At 34.6% G+C, this 20,948-nt stretch overlaps 1 protein-coding gene across 6 annotated transcripts in view; it reads left to right on the top strand.

Annotated features, from left to right (window-relative positions):
• slc12a7b (solute carrier family 12 member 7b) overlaps positions 1-20,948 on the top strand; it is a 61,020-nt gene that overhangs the window by 31,409 nt on the left and 8,663 nt on the right. For all 6 annotated transcript variants that reach the window (XM_039684500.2, XM_039684499.2, XM_039684503.2 and 3 more), the window contains exons 4-21: positions 1,821-1,967; positions 3,762-3,816; positions 3,980-4,110; positions 5,361-5,602; positions 6,562-6,773; positions 9,027-9,191; positions 10,081-10,179; positions 10,359-10,416; positions 10,897-11,071; positions 11,707-11,825; positions 11,902-12,000; positions 13,353-13,472; positions 13,618-13,722; positions 16,290-16,458; positions 17,713-17,908; positions 18,400-18,566; positions 18,656-18,787; positions 19,763-19,870. In XM_039684500.2, the coding sequence (XP_039540434.2) occupies positions 1,821-1,967; positions 3,762-3,816; positions 3,980-4,110; positions 5,361-5,602; positions 6,562-6,773; positions 9,027-9,191; positions 10,081-10,179; positions 10,359-10,416; positions 10,897-11,071; positions 11,707-11,825; positions 11,902-12,000; positions 13,353-13,472; positions 13,618-13,722; positions 16,290-16,458; positions 17,713-17,908; positions 18,400-18,566; positions 18,656-18,787; positions 19,763-19,870 (2,499 nt within the window). The remainder of the gene's footprint in view (positions 1-1,820; positions 1,968-3,761; positions 3,817-3,979; positions 4,111-5,360; positions 5,603-6,561; positions 6,774-9,026; positions 9,192-10,080; positions 10,180-10,358; positions 10,417-10,896; positions 11,072-11,706; positions 11,826-11,901; positions 12,001-13,352; positions 13,473-13,617; positions 13,723-16,289; positions 16,459-17,712; positions 17,909-18,399; positions 18,567-18,655; positions 18,788-19,762; positions 19,871-20,948) is intronic.

Below are 20,948 nucleotides of genomic sequence, written 5' to 3'. Positions count from 1 at the left end.
CATTAAACGACACCAGACGATGAATAAGGGTCTTATCTAGGACCCTTCGAGTCATGACTCGAAAAAAGATTTGTTCATTTTGATGAACGAGTTTGAACGGGAGAGTCACGAACGCTCATCACAGAACAGAGCAAGGCGAGCATTTGTGCTTATAAAACGTAAACTTTTTTATTTATTTTTTAAATGACCGATCATTTCGCTAGATAAGACCCTTAATCATCATCTTGTGTCGTTTAAAGCCCTTTGAAGCTGCAATGAAGCTCTCATTTGGACCTTGAACCGTTTGGACCCCATTGAAGTCCATTATATGGAGAAAATCCAAAAACCTAAATTTCTTTTTGACTGAAGAAAGAAAGACATGGACATCTTGGATGACATGGGGGTGAGTAAATTATCAGTAAAAGTTTTTTTTAAAAAGTGAACTACTCCTTTAAATTCAATTTGTCATTCCTTGTAATTATTTCCCAAATAATCCCATCTTATTATTTGTTCAATTTCAAGTTTCTGAGTCAAAATAGTTTTATTAAAGTAAAAACTACCCTGTTTTTTAGTGTGGCATCACAGCAAAAAAAAACCTTTTGAAACTTATATTTTTATAAGCAGTCAGGAAAGGCATTATTTTGAATAGACGCCATATTCATAGAACATTCTGTTTTCTGACTCAGTCTCATTTTTATTCACTTGGAACAAAATATGATGACATCTATGGTTAGTCTTATGCATAGATTTATTAACACATGCACAAATGCAACTATTTTCTTTGTTTTCCATTTCGAGCCCAGAGGGCATCTACTGTACATATTGAGATCTCGTGGTTATTTCTGCGAGTAAGTAAAAATGTTTAAGCAATGGCCAGGCAATACCCACAAAACCACAGTCCCCAGCCAGTCTCCTCGTCTCTGGGCATCTGTGATTGGTGAAACGGGCTCTTATTAGTCCTGAGACGACTGGCTTCAGATGCTCCATGAAACTGCTCAAGTCTTCTCGTGAAGAAGCGAAATTTTGGAAGAAACATCTTGGGTTTTTATTTGATTCTATATAGTTCATCCATATCGTGTATTTGACGATTCCAGCGGGAACAGTGTCGAGAGCGTTCATCATTGCGGTATGCTTTTATTAGTATATGCATTTGATATTTTTTTGGTCATGCAAAAGCCGGTTATGATTTCTTTTGTATCAGATTGAAGCACATCATAAGCTTGGTTTGGGAGGAAGCACTGAATCTCAGCATTGGGTCATTTAACATGGATTATGCCTGTTTTACGGCTAAAAGCTTCCTGTGAAACATTAAATGTGCATTAAGATGTACAGCACTTACGGATGAGGTCTAAATCTGGTTTGCATTGCATATTGTGTGTGATGTTTCTCTCGTTTAAGTTTGTCTCAGAATTAAATGTGATGCAAAATGTGAACAATATAAATTCCTCTTTTGGTCAAACAGGTTTTCGCAGCACTTTAGGTTCAGCAGAGAAATATCTTTTTATCAAGAACCATTTTTTTTTTTGCTGAATATGGTCATTTGGAGATTAAAAAATATAGTTTTATTAAAGTTCTTCAGATCAGTATTTTAATTTCTGGGCCTAAAATGCATCAGTATATAGGTTTATTAATGTTATTTAATTAATTAAAACTAATTATAACAAATACAATCTCTACTTATAATATTTTTACAACATTTCTCATTTTCGTTTAGTTTCTGGGTTTTTATTTTTCTAACTGTTCGTCCCAGCAATATATTTTTTTGCTTAATTATTGCATGCATGCATAATCATTTATTGCACATTTTCTCATGCTGTCTTTCGTGTTGTCTTCCTGTCCAGAGTCCACAGATGGGCACGTTTATCGGCGTCTACCTGCCCTGCCTGCAGAACATCCTGGGAGTGATTCTCTTCCTGCGAATGACATGGATCGTGGGAACGGCGGGAATCTTGGAGTCCTTTATCATTGTGTCCATGTGCTGCTCGTGTGTAAGTCCAACCGTTTGAACTGTAGATGGTGACTGAGGAAACATTAAATTAGCATTAAAGGGATAGTTCACTTTGAAATTAATTAATTTTATCTTACCTCAACTGCATCCAAGATGTAGGTGTCTTTGTTTCCACAGTATTTTCAATTTTGATATTTTTAGGTCAAACCGTTCTTGTCTGTCAGTCATATAATGGAGGTCTATGGTCACCACCTCAAAGAGCATGCACAGAGAAGTCCAAATTAAACATGATTTAATGACTCGTAAATGTAAGTGCACAGGCCATACTGTGTACAAATGAAATGTGTATGAGAGTCCTGGCCAGGCTAGTCTTAGAAAGCAGTGCAATCATAATATATTTGACAAAGTCATAAGAGAACCCTTTGTTTTTCAAGCGGGGTCCATATAAACACTGGAGTCACATAGTCAGTTCAGTCCGTTGATCCTCCTTCCTCTTTCGTCTGAACTCACACGTGTGTAATATCCTGTGCTCAGAAGTCTTTAACACCGGCGCTTATTTATAAACCACATCAGACAATGGGATCAAGTGTCTAAGTCACCTCAACCTTTACTTACTGGTGTCATTATACGTTTCCGGTGATTGTGTCACGGTCAAGTTTCAAAGGTTTCGCTCTTTCATCATAGCGCTCTTACAGGAACCATCAGTGCTGCCACTTTAAATGATACTTATTAGACATAAATGGCAGATAGTGAGGCGTTTCCGTGTGGGATTGAATCACATATTTACTTCCTCTCTTGGAAATGTTAAATCAATATCAAACCAGTGCAACAAACCGTTTTTCTTAATGTCTTCCTAAATTTATGAGATGAGAAGTGCAAGTGCAATTGATTGGATGGATGGTGAAAAGTTTTTCTAAATGAAAAATGTCGAAAAAGCCAGAAAGTTATTTGTTATAGAAGTGGAGCAAGTTATTACATGGACGAATGATTACAATATGCAACAATAAGGGCAGATTTTTCTTGGCAATTTTGTGCACATTTCAAAAAAAAATTTCACCAAACAAAACATTAATATGTTTGTTTTACAGTTTATTTTTAAATTAGGGCTGTCTGATTAATCGCATCCAAAATTAAAGTTTGTGTTATTTTATATATATAAATACACACACATGCTTGTATATATTTAAGAAATATTTTCATAAATAATATTTTATTTTTATAAATAATATAATATTATTTTAATTTTCTTAAATATACATGCATGTGTGTGTTTTTATATATATATATAGCCTACAAAATAATTATACACAGTGCACCCACAAATATTATGTAAACACAAACTTTTATTTTTTTATTTTTACTTTTATCATTCAAACTTTTATAATGCATTTTATTCAATATTTTGAAATGCATACTGTATAATCAGAAACAGCATTAAGTGTATGTTGATAAAAATATCAGCTCTTTGTGTCTGTATTTGGCTAGTAAAGATCACTCAATCTCCTTCCTCCAAACCGCTTTATTTCGAACGCTAAGCCCGCTGGAGGTTCATGGACGTTAATTGGCTTTAGTCCAGTAGCTTTTCAGAGTACAGAGCGAGAGACACGGGGATTTAGTGTGGACGTTCAGCTCAAGGACACTCCATCGGTTCGGCCGTATTGCATAACGCCCAGATGCAGATGACCTTTAACAGAACTAAATGTTCCTGGGAAAAGAAAAGGAGAACGTCATTACTGTAACAGTGTTATCTTTACTGATTGAGTTTCATACACCAGATTTACTTGCATTATACATCTGTACTAATAATTGTATTGTGGACCTTTTGTTTTTTCAGACAATGTTAACAGCCATATCAATGAGTGCCATTGCTACAAACGGTGTTGTTCCAGGTATTGCATTTATTATTCTCAGCTTGACATCTCAAATGTCCTTCAGGAAAAGCTGCATGGTTGATTATGGTGTTTTTTTGTAACTGTATCAATGGTTGTTCCTTTTAACCCTCGAGGGCGTGTGGTCCCGTGTCACAGTTCATGATGTTTGATGTGTTTCCAGCTGGAGGCTCCTACTACATGATCTCTCGGTCTCTGGGCCCTGAGTTTGGGGGTGCGGTGGGACTGTGTTTCTATCTGGGCACCACGTTCGCCGGGGCCATGTACATCCTCGGGACCATCGAGATCTTCCTGGTGAGTGTTGTGTGTCCAGTTAAAGTCTTCAGTCAGATTAGGTCCAGACAATCCAAAGAGAGGAGTTTTTAGAAACCGGTAATCAGCCACTGAGACGTGAGGATCACCTAAGAATAACTTTAGACTTTAAATTAAGGAATTATGCATGTGATATATTTAATGTTTATGACTTATGCAATGATTTTACTGCTTGGTATAAAAATTAGGCAACATTGCATTTGGTAATTTTTAGTCGTTAGACTAGATTGTGAGTATAAAAGTGTTTATTTTACAAAAAATAAAGTTAAAGTAATGTATAAAAAGTTAAATATAATATAGAAAATAACCATTGTTAAACAATTCGGCCGTATTGCATTACGCTCAGATGCAGGACATTGTTTAAGACTTACCTTTTTCATTGGCGTTTAATATCAGCTGAGCTGTGACATCTTATTAATTGTTGTCTGTTTTAAATATTTTTGGAATAATCATTTCTAAATTTTTTTTTTTAAATAATTATTCTGTTTTATTTTGTTATTTCTTGTATCTGTACAGGCGGTAGTGACTGCTTGTAAATGTGCTTTATAAATAAACCTTGACCTTTAGAAAATAGTTTCAATATTTAATAAAAAAAAATAATAAAATGCTTAAATTAAGTAAAAAATATAATTGGACACAAATAAATTATAAATACTTCTTATAGTACATTATGAAACATTCTACTTTTGTAAAAAAAAAAATTGTAATTTAACACAGCAATAGAAACAAAATATTTTAGCGAATATTACATTTTAGGAATATATTTTAATTTTTTCACAGTATGAATAACCATTTAAGAAGTTATGAACAAACGTTCTTCCAGTAACATTAATAGACTGTTTGTTTAAAGTTATCTGTTCTCAAAACATTAGAAATCATTCATGGAATATTGTTTTTCTGAATTTCTGAACATTTTTTAAATGTTGTTTTAGAACAGGAACGTTCCCATAATGTTTGCGAAAGGATAAAATGGGTTCCTTAATGTCCACATAGCCAAAAAACATTTTAAATAACTTAATATTTTGAATGGGAACATTAGCAAAATGTCCTTAGAAAATGAGAATATATAAACCTGTCTTTAAAGTTTTAGGATGGGTGTTCATCTATAAGACTGAGATCCCTGCTGTAACGCTTTCTCCCAGATGGCATATAACTGATGACATTTATCAAATCCATTCCCGTTTTCCCCCCATTAAATAAAATGAACATCTTCATTGTGTGTTGTGCCACAGACCTACATCGTGCCCAGCGCCGCCATCTTTAAGGCAGAGGAGAAGGCGCTGGAGGCCGAGGCCATGCTGAATAACATGCGTGTGTACGGCACGTGTTGTCTAACACTCATGGCTGTGGTGGTGTTCGTCGGTGTGAAGTACGTCAACAAGCTGGCGCTGGTGTTCCTGGCCTGTGTGGTGCTCTCCATCCTGTCCATCTACGCTGGCGTCTTCAAAACCATCTTTGAACCGCCCATTTTTCCGTAAGTCACCTGTTAAAGTTCATGAAGGGATCACGTATTCAGGAGCCTTAACCCAAACCAACCAGCTCATTATAAACCCTACTTTTATAAACCTACACTGTAAAAAATATTGTTGGTTTAACTTAAAAAATTAAGTAACCTGGTTGCCTTAAAATTTTAAGTTGATTGAACTGGAAAAAGTGAGTAAATACAATGAAGGAGATTGAGTTAATCATCAAAAACTTAAAATAATAAGTTATCTGAACTAAATAAATTATTTAAGTTGATTTGACAAAAGAAAAAATGTTTTTACAGTGTACTTTTTCGGTTTACTTAATTAAAATGAGTTAAAGCAACTCAATTCTTGAACTTTCTGTAACAATTTAATTTTGTTAAATTTATATACATTTGTAAAGGGAAGGTTAACTGGTTTTGATTTTTGTGTTTGTGACTACATGAATAACCATCTGAACATGGATCTCTAGTTCCCAGCATGCTTTGCATGTGTTTTTTTTTAATGGAAATTTCAGAATAGTTTATTTCCATAATATCCAGTTATATTTTCGTGCGACTATCGTGCGTAAATTATTTTTAAATATACAAGACATGATTCTAATAAGCTTTGACTAAATTTACATTCAAGTTACATTATTCTATTTTATTTACAGTATGTTAACACTTTTATTTCAGTTCACTTTGATTTTAAGAAAAAGGATTTGAAAATCATAAAAAGTCTCTCTGGAGAATTGTGACTTCCGAAACCCAACGGTTGCCCTTTATTGCTCATTGCACTGTGTGTTTTACAGCATTGCCTGTTTGAAGTAAACAGAGCCTCTTTATAGAAGTTAGCAGCATTGGGCAGCTCTCAGTGCCTTTAGTTGAACCACAAACATCCGCAGCCGTGTTTGTTTCACAATCACCACAATAAACTCTGATTTCGTGTTTTGAACTCTTTCTAAACGCTCTTCTGTCCTCTCCAGGGTCTGTCTGTTGGGCAACCGCACCCTGCAGAACCACGGCTTTGACAAGTGCATGAAGACCGAAATAATAGACAACGAGACCGTGACCACAAGGCTCTGGGCGCTCTTCTGTGACGGGCCGGAGCTCAACGCCAGCTGCAATGAATACTTCAGCCTCAATAACGTCACCGTGATCCAGGGCATTCCCGGTCTCACCAGCGGAGCCATTTCAGGTGCCGGCACACCTTCGGCTTCACTATTGCAGAGAACATTGACCATCACTTTCAGTAAATCAAGTCAAAATGGTCCTTCTATACATTCTTGAACAAGTTGTCGTGCAAGATTCATCAGTTATTCCTCGTTGCAATCTTGAAGACACATTATGGTAGTTTTGTGTTCATTCCTCAGCTTTTAGTGTTAGTGGCTGTAGAAAAGTGTCTAAATGACTATTAATCTTATACAGACGTGTGTGTGTGGCATGATGCTAAGCACCCCCAATATTATATATTTTTAAATAGTATTTTCCTGTTAAACATACACCAGTAATCTTTTATTTACATCTTTTTTATTATTATACAGTTTTTACAGATTGAAAACTCCTGCGTTGGAGCATTACATTGACCTCTGACCCTATAGGTCTCTACTGTAGAGTTCAAGAGTAGTAAATCTGTGTGTTTAATATTTCCTCTGATCATTGCCATCCGCTGGTGTATTGAGCTCAAGCTCATCAGGGTTATTGATCATGAACCCGCTGTGGCCCTTTGAGTGGTCTGCGGCTCCAGACTGGATTCTGATGGATTTAATAGACCAGGCCTGACTTTAAAGTGAGCAGAAATAATTGTTTTCACGCAGCATTACCGTGTCTGGCCTGGAGTTTTGTGTAAGTAGGTCAGTGCTGATGTTTCACGGCTTGTTCTGTGAGTCGATTTGTCCTCATAATTTGATCAAAGTAGCACAGTGCTTGTGTTTTATAGGCTTAATGTTGTTTTAATGTAGTGGACAAAGAAAAAGGTCACTTTTGGAACATTATATTACACATTTCATGCCTTGGGCTGTGTTCGAAATCACATACTCTCTTGAGTAGGTACTTATTTTAAATATGAAGTCATTACTTCATGGCTGCTACAAATGTACATTCTATATAGTATGAATGTAATCATCCGCCATGTTGTCATGATCTATCGTCACTTCACTGTCATTCACAGATCCTCTCCCGTGGCCTCATGGGATAGTAAAGTGTCCATCGTATCGCTCTTCAGAATCTCACCGGATGTAGTAGTCATCCAATAGTGGAAGTTTCCATCACTAAATTAAAAAAATGAAAAAATAATTTTGACTTTTTATCTCACAATTGCAAGATATAAAGTCGCAATTATGAGAAATAAAGTCGCAATTGCGAGAAAAAAGACCGAATTGATACTTTTTATCTCACAATTGCAAGATATAAAGTTGCAATTATGAGAAATAAAGTCGCAATTGCGAGAAAAAAATACTTTTTATCTCACAATTCTGACGTTTTTTTATCACAATTATGAGTTTACATCTCACAATTCTCACTTTATAACACATAATTGCGATTCTGACATCTTTTCTCAGAATTGTGAGATATTAACTCGCAATTTCGAGTTATCAGGCTAATTCTAAGGAAAAAAAAAAAATTTTCCCCCTCAGAATAGTTTATATCTCACAATTCTGACTTTACAACACGCAATTTCGACTTTATATCATGCATTTCTGACTTTATATCTCACAATTCTAACTTTATATCTTGCAATTCTGAGAAATAAAGTCAGAATTGTGAGATAAAAAGTCGCAATTACCTTTTTTATTTTTCATTCTGTGGCAGAAACAAGCTTCCATACATCCAAGTACTCGTTGCCTACTCTTTAATGAGGACTGTCAATTCAGACATACTAATTTATATGTATTGAAGGACCATTTTGACTCGATAATTTTGTCCCATACTGTTTTTCACCTGCTATTTAGTAGGAAAGTATGCCATTTTGGATGTTGTGTCAATACAACAATAGCTCCATTAGATAAAGATAGTTCATGCATATAATGACAATGAGCATTACAATTTTTAAAGTATTTATTAATCTTTGATAATGTTAGTTAATGAAAACACTACTGTTCGTTGTTAGTTCATGTCAGCAGGTCCATTTAAATAATTTTAATTAATACAGCTTTTGATTTTAGTAAATGTTGAAATATACACCAACTAGATTTGTGTTTTTAATTGCATGTGAACTAATGTTAATGATAAGGAACCTTATTTTAATGTGTTAAACTTTGCATTTCAAGCCGCGTAATTTGTTAATGGAGAATTTCAATCAGTGTTTTCAGAGTCAGACTGACATGAACTTGATAAAACTTATCAATTTTAGTGGTTTCTCAAATGCAGATATTACCGAACCCAACGGGCAAAAATATCAGCTTATCTTAAAAAGAACGAGTCGCTCAATATCTTGACGTTCTTTGCACAGAGAACATGTGGGGAAGCTACGGCCCCGCTGGCATGATGGTGGAGAAGGACCTCCCGTCGGTGCCGGCAATCGATTCGTCTCAGGACAAGGACATGCCGTATGTGCTCAATGACATCACCACCTTCTTCACACTGCTGGTGGGAATCTACTTCCCCTCAGTCACGGGTACGACACATCATGCTCTTCACAGCACTGTCAGGTTCATTACGAAGCTTCGAACCTTATAACTAATCTAGTTTGATCTGGTTATGAGCGTGAACAGCGATCTGGCCTATCTAGTGCTCTCAGACTGACATTGAGCTCAGCAGGAGCGCATGTGAACTCTCTGTAAACACAGCGATAGCGTTTCATCAGGACATGACCTTCCTGCAATAACAGGGATGGATGGTTTGGAAAAGACCCTTATGTTTGCCTTGAGCGTTCGAGCTGGGTGATATAATGCATACATATGTCAATATTTATCTGCTCTGAGGTGCCTTTAAATGTTGATTTATGTATTGTTGTCAGAGGAACATTTGACCAAAACTAATTTCAGTTCAATTAAAAATGTTTAATAGAACAAACAGAAAAAATCGACTTAAATAATAGAGCTACCTTTTGTTTATATAGCAATACATATTTATAGATTTTTTCACAAATAAAATCGTAATGTATGAAAAGTTCACCGAATAACTTGGAAATTCACTGAACTTACCAACTCTAATTAATACTATTATAGTATTTTTAGGTAATATTTTTGAATCAGCTTTTTTTATATATATATATTTTAAATATTAGTTTTAGTCATTTGGTATGTGATTTTATTATTTTTATTAGTTTTTTTTTTTTTTTTTTTTTAGTTAGTTTTCACTCTATTTATGTAAAAATGTTTTTATTATTATTTTTATTTATTATTACAATTATTTTTAATAGTTTTAGGTTTGGCTTTTGTTGCCATCCAATTTTGTTGACTGAATCAGAGACATATAAAGTTATAAAATAAAAATGTTAAAGTACTGGTATAAGAATGACATTTTGGCATGATTTGATAAGAACGCACATGTCTGTTCTGCAGGAATCATGGCTGGATCCAACAGATCCGGGGATCTGAGAGACGCTCAGAGGTCCATTCCCATCGGGACCATCCTCGCCATCGCAACCACCACCGTCATCTGTATCCTCACTCGCCTCAGAAACCTTCCCTTTCCTTCCCAAAGTCCCTGTAAACCCATTGCATCCAGCAGAACTAAAGCCCTGAATCATTGTGTCTGTGAGAGAGAGAGAGTGTAAGGAGAGCTGCTGTTTGTCTCTCTCATCCTCTGGGAGGATCGTTTTCTTAACAGTGTAACTCAGATCTGTCCTGCGTCGTGTTGTTCGGCGCCAGCATCGACGGTGTGGTGCTCCGAGACAAGTGAGCGCTTTCTATTCCTCATTTTCCTGAATAAACATACAGGAAATCTACTTTAAATAACGCTGGGTTTGTGTGCAAAGGCTGTTTATGAGCCGTATAGGCACTGCAGTCAAAGAACCCTTTATGTCAAATATCCGAGTCGCCTTGGTGTAAACCAAGTGTGCTCCCTATCTAGACTGTACTTTAGGGCATCTTAGACACGCAAAGACTGTTCAAAAGATAGGCAGCAATTATGTTTCATCCCAAGATTCATAGTAAAAGAACATGATAGTAAAAAAAAAAAAAAACATTTTTTACTTTTTACTTCATATAGTATATATATATATAATTTTTTTTTAAAAATACTGTTTAAACTCGTGTGACAATTTTTCATGATTAAAATTGTTTAAAAAAAATCACAATATGCATAACTAAACATGCACAAAATGTTTAATATTGTATAATAACGTAAATATATAATAAATCAATCCTGTTGATTAGGTTTGGAGACTCTGTGAAAGGGAACCTGGTGATTGGCACGTTGTCCTGGCCCTCGCCCTGGGTGATCGTGATTGGCTCGTTCTTCTCCTGCTGTGGGGCGGGGCTTCAGAGTCTCACCGGCGCCCCCCGTCTGCTGCAGGCCATCGCCCGAGACGGCATCGTGCCCTTCCTCGAGGTACAGTCTGCTTGTCATTTGGAGTCAGAGCCCCCCGTTACGAAGGACCGATTTATTTATTTATTTTTTATTAAACAGTCAAACATGCATACAAACCAACATAGTGCAGTTGTGAGCAATCTTGTAATTCCAGAAGTGAGATTTAAGTGATTTAAGTGTTTGATCTAAGTGTGTATGTGAGTGGGTGTGAGTGTGGGTATGTGTGTGTATGCGTAAACAAAATAACCATTTATTATTTATTGCCATTGTCATTACCATCATCACCAATTTTTTGAGGACCGATTTTTTTAAACATGCTAGTCTTTTTATTGTATTGTCGTGAAGCATCATGATAAACAACGTCGGTTGTCGCCCACTATAACACACTATACAAGATGAGACAATCGAATCTTGCATCCCGACGCCTGTTGTCGTTTACGAATCCCCACGACACCCTACGTCAAACGGATCGTGCTAAAATCGCGTAATCTGAACCGGCCATAACGCTGTTGATTGGTCCGAGGGTCGGAAATGTGTGGTGATGTGCTTGTTATGTGTTGAAGCTGCCGTGATGTAATTTCCCATAAAGGATCAATAAAGTATCAACAACAATACTTACGACTCTGTCGTAATTACTGACTGTCATGTGATCTCAGGTGTTCGGTCACGGCAAGGCCAACGGAGAGCCGACGTGGGCTCTTCTCCTGACGGCTCTGATCTGTGAAAGTGGGATTCTCATCGCTTCCCTCGACGCTGTGGCGCCCATCCTCTCAATGTAAGTCTCGTGTGTGTGTGTGTGACGTGTTTTCTCCTCCACTGTGGTGACGGTTTGACTGTGTTTCTCCCGTCAGGTTCTTTCTCATGTGTTATCTGTTCGTAAATCTGGCCTGTGCACTTCAGACGCTCCTGAGGACGCCCAACTGGAGACCGCGCTTCAAATTCTACCACTGGTGAGACACTACAGTCATTTATCGAATGGCTTCAGGATGATTTATTTATATTTTTGAAAAAAGTCTCTTTTACTCAACAAGGCTACAAAAAATTTGAAATATTATTACAATGTGAATCAGCTGTTTTCTATGTGAATTTATATTAAAATTAATTTATTCCTGTGATCAAAGCTGTATTTTCAGCATCATCTTCAGTGTCACATGATCCTTCAGAAATCACTCTAATATGATGATCTGATGCTCAAGAAACATTTATGATTATTATCAGTTGAAAAGAGTTGTGCAAGCAATATTATTGTGGAAATCTTTAATCTGAAAAAAAAAAACATTTATTTAAAATATAATTTTTTGTAACATTATAAATCTATTTTTTGATCAATTTAAAGCATACTTGCTGAGTACATTTCTTTAAAAAAAATCTTACTGACCTCCTTTTAAAGGTGGGTGTGCATTTATATGAATGCTATATATACTTTCATTTGACTTTTTTTCCAGTCAAATCAATTCCTGATGGATAATGTCAAGACACACTCATTCTCTTAAATCAAAATCCTATCAAAACTCATTTTAACTTGTATGTCTTTGGTGGAAATGCACTGAACTGAAGTATAATGATTTACTGAAGGATTATATGAAGAGTTCAGATGCAACAGCCTCTAAGTGCCATTTGAAATTTTCTTCTAGAATGATCATTTTTATCAAGCTTGTATATTTAAGTTCAGTGATTTCAATTCAATGGCAATGATAATTGCCTATTAATTGTTATTTAAGTGAAATTACTGAACTTAAATATACAAGTTTGATAAAAATCATCATTAAAGAAGAAAATTTCAAATGGCATTTAGAGGCTTTTGCATCTGAACTCTTCATATATACTGAAGGATTATATACAGTAGTCAACATTTGAAGTGGATAAAACCTTTCATCAAAGTTATACATGAATTTGAACAAAACCAGTTCTTGTCTTTGGACAACTTTGAAAACATTTTTATGATCCACTTCAAATGTTGACTACTGTATAATATAACACTGAGGAACACATTCATTGCTCAGATTTTGCTATTTTATACTTGATTCTCATGTCATTTCATTTCCATTTCAACTTAAAATGGACCGAAATGAGACAATAGCTGACATTTATGAGACTCTGAAGATTGCTGGGGTCAGACGCATTACTTTTAATTATTGATGTCAAAATGCATATTTAAAAATATTGCTATTTTGGCATATGTATTTGCTGAAGTTAGTGGCACATTAATGTCTCCATTTGCCCTCCGCTTGATCTTATCATGGCTTTATTCAAATGTTTAGTGTGTTTTAACTGAGCTGGCGCTGCTGTTGTCATTCATCAGGACTCTGTCGTTTCTCGGGATGAGTTTGTGTCTGGCTCTGATGTTCATATCCTCCTGGTACTACGCTCTGGTGGCCATGCTCATCGCTGGATGCATCTACAAATACATTGAATACCGCGGGTAAGAGCTGCAGAAGCGCATTACAGCCCACGCCGTGAGTCAGTCAGACGCTAAGCTGATTACTGATGAATCTGCCTGAGTGATCGTCTGCAGTGTCATTGTAAGTTAATACTCGCTCACGGTGATTTCACATGTGTGTGTTCAGGGCGGAGAAGGAGTGGGGCGACGGGATCCGGGGTGTTTCCCTCAACGCGGCGCGCTTCGCTCTCATCCGGTTAGAGGAGGCGCCGCCACACACTAAAAACTGGAGGTCAGGATCTGAACACACAAGCACCTCTACATAAAACAATAAATCCATATTTCTGTTCAAAAGTTTGGGATTTTTTAAAGAACTTTAATATTTTATTCAGCAAGGATGCATTCATTTGCTCAAAAGTGACAGTAAAGACATGTATAATGTTTCAGAAGATTCTATTTCAAATCATTTGTGTTGTTTTGAACTTTTTATTCATCAAAGAATCGCGAGAAACTAAATGAAAATGAAGCAGCACAACTGTTTTCAACACTGATAATAATCATAAATGTTTCTTGAGCATCAGATCATCATATTGGAGTGATTTCTGAAGGGTCATGTGACTCTGAAGACTGGAGTAAATTCAGCTTTGATCACAGGAATAAATTAAATTTTACCATATACTCACATAGAAAACAGCTGATTTACATTGTAAAAATATTTCACAATTTTACTGTTTTTACTGTATTTTTAATTAAATCAATGCGACATTGGTGAGAATAAAAGTATAAATAAATGCGACATTGGTGAGAATAAAAGCATCACAGGAATAAATTACATTTTACCATATACTCACATAGAAAACAGCTGATTTAAATTGTAAAAATATTTCACAATTTTACTGTTTTTACTGTATTTTTAATTAAATAAATGCGACATTGGTGAGAATAAAAGCATCACAGGAATAAATTACATTTTACCATATACTCACATAGAAAACAGCTGATTTAAATTGTAAAAATATTTCACAATTTTACTGTTTTTACTGTATTTTTAATTAAATAAATGCGACATTGGTGAGAATAAAAGTATAAATAAATGCGACATTGGTGAGAATAAAAGCATCACAGGAATAAATTACATTTTACTATATACTCACATAGAAAACAGCTGATTTACATTGTAAAAATATTTCACAATTTTACTGTTTTTACTGTATTTTTAATTAAATCAATGCGACATTGGTGAGAATAAAAGTATAAATAAATGCGACATTGGTGAGAATAAAATTATAAATAAATGCGACATTGGTGAGAATAAAAGCATCACAGGAATAAATTACATTTTACTATATACTCACATAGAAAACAGCTGATTTAAATTGTAAAAATATTTCACAATTTTACTGTTTTTACTGTATTTTTAATTAAATAAATGCGACATTGGTGAGAATAAAAGTATAAATAAATGCGACATTGGTGAGAATAAAAGCATCACAGGAATAAATTACATTTTACTATATATTCACATAGAAAACAGCTGATTTAAATTGTAAAAATATTTCACAATTTTACTGTTTTTACTGTATTTTTAATTAAAAAAATGCAACATTGGTGAGAATAAAAGTATTTTTAAAAACATTTAAAAAAAAATCGATTCAAAGCATTTTATCCTAACCCTTTGAACAGAAGTGTATATCGTGTTCATCACAATTTTTATTTGTTTATTTATTTAATATTTTAACAGTGAGGTCAATAATTATTTTTATTTTTTTATGCATCACTTAAAATGTGTTGAAGGTTATCATGTTTTAAAAATTCAGTGAATTAAAACCAAGACTATAGCAGAATATCAACACATTTCAGTGCCGGCTTCTTTCTTTCGCTCCTTCACTCGCACTTCCTTGTCATAATCCAGAGACAATCAGTGTTGGATTTTTCCCAGAGCTCTCGGTAATCTTTCATGGATTAAATAACCTGCACACAATGAGATGCAATGAAACTTGGTCGTCTTTCAGGAACCAGGTCAGACCTGTTCATATCTCGCCGCAGCGGTCTAATCTACATCAGGAGGAACTGATATGTGTTTGTTCTGCGACATCTGTGAGCCTGTAGACAATCTCTGGTACAGGTCTTCCCTGTGTCCCGAGTCTGAGCCTCTTTAGTTCCTGTGATGAGGGTCATGGCCAGGGTTATTATAGTTAACTCAATCTAAAACCATAAAACAATCACATTGTTGTATATTCAAACTAAATAAAAGTTAACTTAAATAAAGTAATGTATTAAAAACATAGTATAAACTATGACATAATCTAACAAAAATGACAAAATCATACCAACACAACTACTAAAATAAAAATTCAGACTATTAACTATAATAAAGATGATACTACAGTAATGTTGCTCACGACTTCCCAGCTGCGCAGGAATAATCCCAGTGGGAATTAATTTCAGGGGATTTTATTTATACACCTTTTGTGGGGTTCAGTAAAGAGTAAATTGATGATAATGGCAGATATGCTGAGCTCTTGACTTGTAGCCTCAGATTGACATCATTCACCTGAAAGCATCACACCTCCGACAGTCCTGCTTAATCCTTTAATCCCGAGCCAGAAAAACCTCCACAGTTTGATTTGACAATGGAGAATCCTTTCTGTTTTAGTGCATTGTAATATATTCAGTCCAGCTTTTACTCAGTTGTTCTTAATAATTGTAAGGTTAAAGGTTATGCACTAATAGCTTATTCGTGTTACAATTTGAAGAGTATAATGCATGGCACATTTAATATACATTGTACTGTGAAAAGTTGTAGGCATGAATAGGTAATTGTATAAGCAGAACCTGAATGCTCCTGATGTTGTCCAGACCTCAGCTGCTGGTTCTCCTCAATCTGGACACTGAGCTGTCGGTGAAACACCCTCGTCTGCTGTCCTTCACCACACAGCTGAAGGCTGGCAAAGGCCTGACCATCGTCGCCTCGGTGCTGGAGGGAACCTACCTCACCAAAGACACTGAGGCCAAACAAGCAGAACAGGTGTGTGTGTGTGTGTGTGAAACATGAAACACTGACAAACATGAGTGATTCTTCAAATAAAGGCCTTTTTACTACTCAAAATTAACATTTTTTGGAGAAAAGTTAGATAAGCATGATACTTGGATAGTTACTAGTTACAGTATGATTTTAAAATATGAAAATGAAAATATGATTTTTATGATTTGAATAATTGTATATATTTATTATAAACTGATTAGCAACATTTTACAATAAGTTCCCGTTAAAATTTGCAAGTACATTAACATTAACTTACTATGAGTTGCAGTATTTATTTATCTTTGTTAACTTTAGATACTAAAGTGTTTTTTAAGTTGCTTTTAGTTATTGGGTATATAACTAACTAAACAACACAATAATAATACAAAATCACAATTATAGTATATTATGTTACTAGTAGTAGACGAATTAATTTAATATATGAATATGTTAAAAAATAAACTATATTATAATTATTATAAATATGTATTATTGCTGCATTATTACATTGAATTGTCTTGAAAATGAAAATATGATTTGAATAATTGTATACATTTATTACAAACTGATTAGCAACATTTTACAATAAGTTCCCATTTAGTTAACATTAGTAAGTACATTAACATTAACTTACAATGACCAATTCATTTGTTACTGTATATATTTATCTATGTTAACTTTAGATAATACAAATATAAAGTGTTATTTAAGTTGCTTTTAGTTATTGGGTATATAACTAACTAAAAAACAACAATAATAATACAAAATCACAATTATAGTAGGCTATATTATGTTACTAGTAGTAGATTAATTAATTTAATATATGAAAATGTTTTAAAAAAAACTACTACATTATAATTATTATGCTGCATTATTACTTTGAATTGTCTTATTATTATTATTATGAATTTATTTATTATATTAATATTTTTTTTTATCTTTTTGTTAGAGTGTAAAGCTACTTTAAAACTAGAATCACTGATTGTTTTTGTGAAAGTATTTAGTTTTTAAAATCATCCTTTAATTTAAGATTCACTCTGATGTAAACGGATCTGAAACATACACCGTACGAACAGTCAATTACAAAATATCCAGACCGTTTGTCCTGAAATAAACTGAGCAAACAGGACTGGATGATTGAGCTCACACTGACACCTAGTGGCCACAGACACAACTGAGCAACCCAGAATCTTTCTTTCTTCTTGTTTATGAATGATATCAGATGTGATTATTTTCTTCATTTATTTACAACTGTAGAACATCAAATCAGCCATGTCCGCAGAGAAGACGAAGGGCTTCTGTCATGTGGTGGTGTCGTCGAACCAGCGCGACGGCATCTCTCACCTGATCCAGTCCGCCGGCCTCGGAGGAATGAAACACAACTCTGTTCTGATGGCCTGGCCCACGAATTGGAGACAGTCCAACGACCCGCAGACCTGGAAGAACTTCATAGGTCTGAGACTGGACACACACACACACACACACACACTGTTGAACTGAGGAAGATCTCACTTAAAACCGACATATAACTAGACTCGTAGGATTTCCTCCAACATCATGCACTCTCGTTCGTTCGTGACTCTCCTGTTCGAACTCGTTCATCAAAATGAACAAATATTTTTCTGAGTCAATTCATTCATTTCTCTGGGCAGATTCACTCATTGCAGAGACTCACTAGTAGCCTAGATGTGTTGTTTAACTACTGCGCTCTGTCACCGGTAGGCGTGGCCTCCTAGGGCAGCGAAGCAAGTGCATTGTGGGAGTTGTTGTCTTTCATCCACATAAACCAAAAATACATTTTCTGGCTTTTCTCAGTCTAGAAAGCTCCAAATTCAAAAATAATTTCACATTTCTTCTACATAATGACCCATTTTAAATACACACTCATCTTTCCAGAGGTGAAGTATCCCTTTAGTTAAGAGCCTGTGGCGTTTCTCTCCTCAGAGACGGTCCGAGAGACGACTGCCGCCCATCTGGCTCTTCTGGTGGCCAAAAACGTGGACAGTTTCCCTCATCAGGAGCGTCTCAGTGAAGGAACCATCGACGTGTGGTGGATCGTTCACGACGGGGGCATGCTGATGCTCCTGCCCTTCCTCCTGCGACAGCACAAGGTTGGGCCCTGAGTGAGCTGTGAATCTGATCTTCAGCCTGTCAGGGACACTGCTCTAAAAGATCATGCTCTTGTGTGTCCGTGTGTCAGGTGTGGAGGAAGTGTAAGATGCGCATCTTCACCGTGGCTCAGTTAGATGATAACAGCATCCAGATGAAGAAAGACCTGCAGATGTTCCTCTATCATCTCCGTCTGAACGCCGAGGTGGAGGTGGTGGAGATGGTGAGCCCTTCCTGATGCTGCTGTTTTTATATTATATTATATTATATTATATTATATTATATTATATTATATTATATTATATTATATTATATTATATTATATTATGCTGCTGTTTTTATATTATATTATATTATATTATATTATATTATATTATGGCATTATTATATTATATTTAATTTAATTTAATTAATTGAATATATGAATAGAATGTTTTAATTTTTGTGTTGTAGTTTATTATAAATATTCCAAATATGTATTATTGCTACATATTATATAGAATTATCTTATTATTATTATAAGTAGCTATCATTTATTTAATATATGAATACAATATTTTAGTTTGTGTTATTATTACAATTATTTATTATTGTTGCATAATATGAAATTTTCTTTATTATTATTATTTTATTAAGTTATTTATATTTATTTTATATTAAAATAGTGTTTTAATTTTTGTTATATTATATTACTGCTACATAATATTGAATTATCTTTTAATGTTGTTGTTATTATTACTATTCTTATTAATACTATTCAGTTATATTTGTTTATAATGTAAGTATTATAATTATGTATGATTGCTGCCTAATTTTGTATTATCTTATTATTTTAAAAATGCTAACATATTATTTACCTGTTCTAATATAAAATGTACCTTTAATTTTTTTTTTTTTACATATATTTATTATCAACATATTAATATTTTATTATTCCATAGAAATACTTCTGTCAAAATTTAAAGCTTTCATTATTACAGAAGCGTTTTGTGTGTGGTTGATCATGTGTTAAAGGTGCATTGCGCAACATTTCATGTTAAAAATAATCCTTCTATAATCCTGTACTGTGAAATAAATAAGAGGGATTTGGGACGCCTTTGAGACTGGGCGAGACCTTTAATATCTTCCTATTGAGGAATCTCATGTGTGTTCACTGCTGTAACTGCGCCTGTGTGTGTGTGTGTGTGTGTTCCTCCAGCATGACAGTGATATCTCCGCGTTCACCTACGAGAAGACCCTGGTGATGGAGCAGCGCTCTCAGATGCTGAAGCAGATGCAGCTCTCGAGGACGGAGCGCGAGCGAGAGGTGAGCTTCAGTCAACCAGTCCGATAAAATCTGCCTTCAGTATATTTATTAATACTACATCAGTGAATCTTGCCTAAACTATCAAGAAATGTCAAAATATGTACAGTGGTGTGAATAAGTTTTGGCACCCATGCTAAAGTTGCCTAAAAAGAGGAATAAAAAATAATCTTTTGGATATTGATCTTAATGCCTTAATTAGAAAAATTAGGAAAACTCCAACCTTTAAAGACACAAATTTTCTTTGTGAATGAATAATGTATCATAAATAAATAAATAAATGTTTTTCATGAAATAACCATGAAATAGCTGGCTTTTAAAAATAAAAATCTGCCTGACTCTATGGGAATTTAACATAGGGGTGTCCTGACTTATGCACCCTGTATTTTAAGGAAAAACATTTATTTATTTATGATACATTATTCATTCACAAAGAAAATTGGTGTCCTTAAAGGTTGGAGTTTTCCTCATTTTTCTAATTAAGGCATTAAGATCAATATCCAAAAGATGATTTTTTTATTCCTCTTTTTAGGCAACTTTAGCATGGGTGCCAAAACTTATTCACACCACTGTACATATTTCACTCTAAAATCAAAAGAAAACAGAATATATTATATATTGCATATTGAAAGACATTTGTTTTTTAAATTGTCACATTATTTTCATGCTATATCTTGTAAACCAATGTCAGTAGACAACTGGAATATGGGAAAAAATCCATATATATATATACATATATAATATATATATTTTTTTTTTTTCATATTATAGTATGAAGGAAAATGTGTGTTATGTGTATATGTGTATATATATATTAAATTAAGCACATTTGTAAGTATATAAATCATGATATTCTTTTTTTCCATGACAGTAATAACAACTGTTGTGCTTATTTGTCATGAAAATAGTGCAAAAACTCAAAAATAGGCAAACTATGGTTTCTTGTTTGTCATTTTGCGTTGACATTTGTTCACGAGGTTCCAGAAAGCGTCTGCATGGCTGTGGTGAATAATGTAGCAGGACTGAGGGTCGTGGCGATGGCACATGATTACACTTTTGTGACTTGTGGTCCCTCTTTCAT

Source organism: Pimephales promelas, chromosome 22 (genome assembly GCF_988280905.1).
Source record: "Pimephales promelas chromosome 22, fPimPro1.hap1.1, whole genome shotgun sequence".
NCBI lineage: Eukaryota > Metazoa > Chordata > Actinopteri > Cypriniformes > Leuciscidae > Pimephales > Pimephales promelas.
The sequence above is the reverse complement of the archived record's forward strand: the minus strand, read 5'-3'. Positions and strand labels throughout refer to the sequence as shown.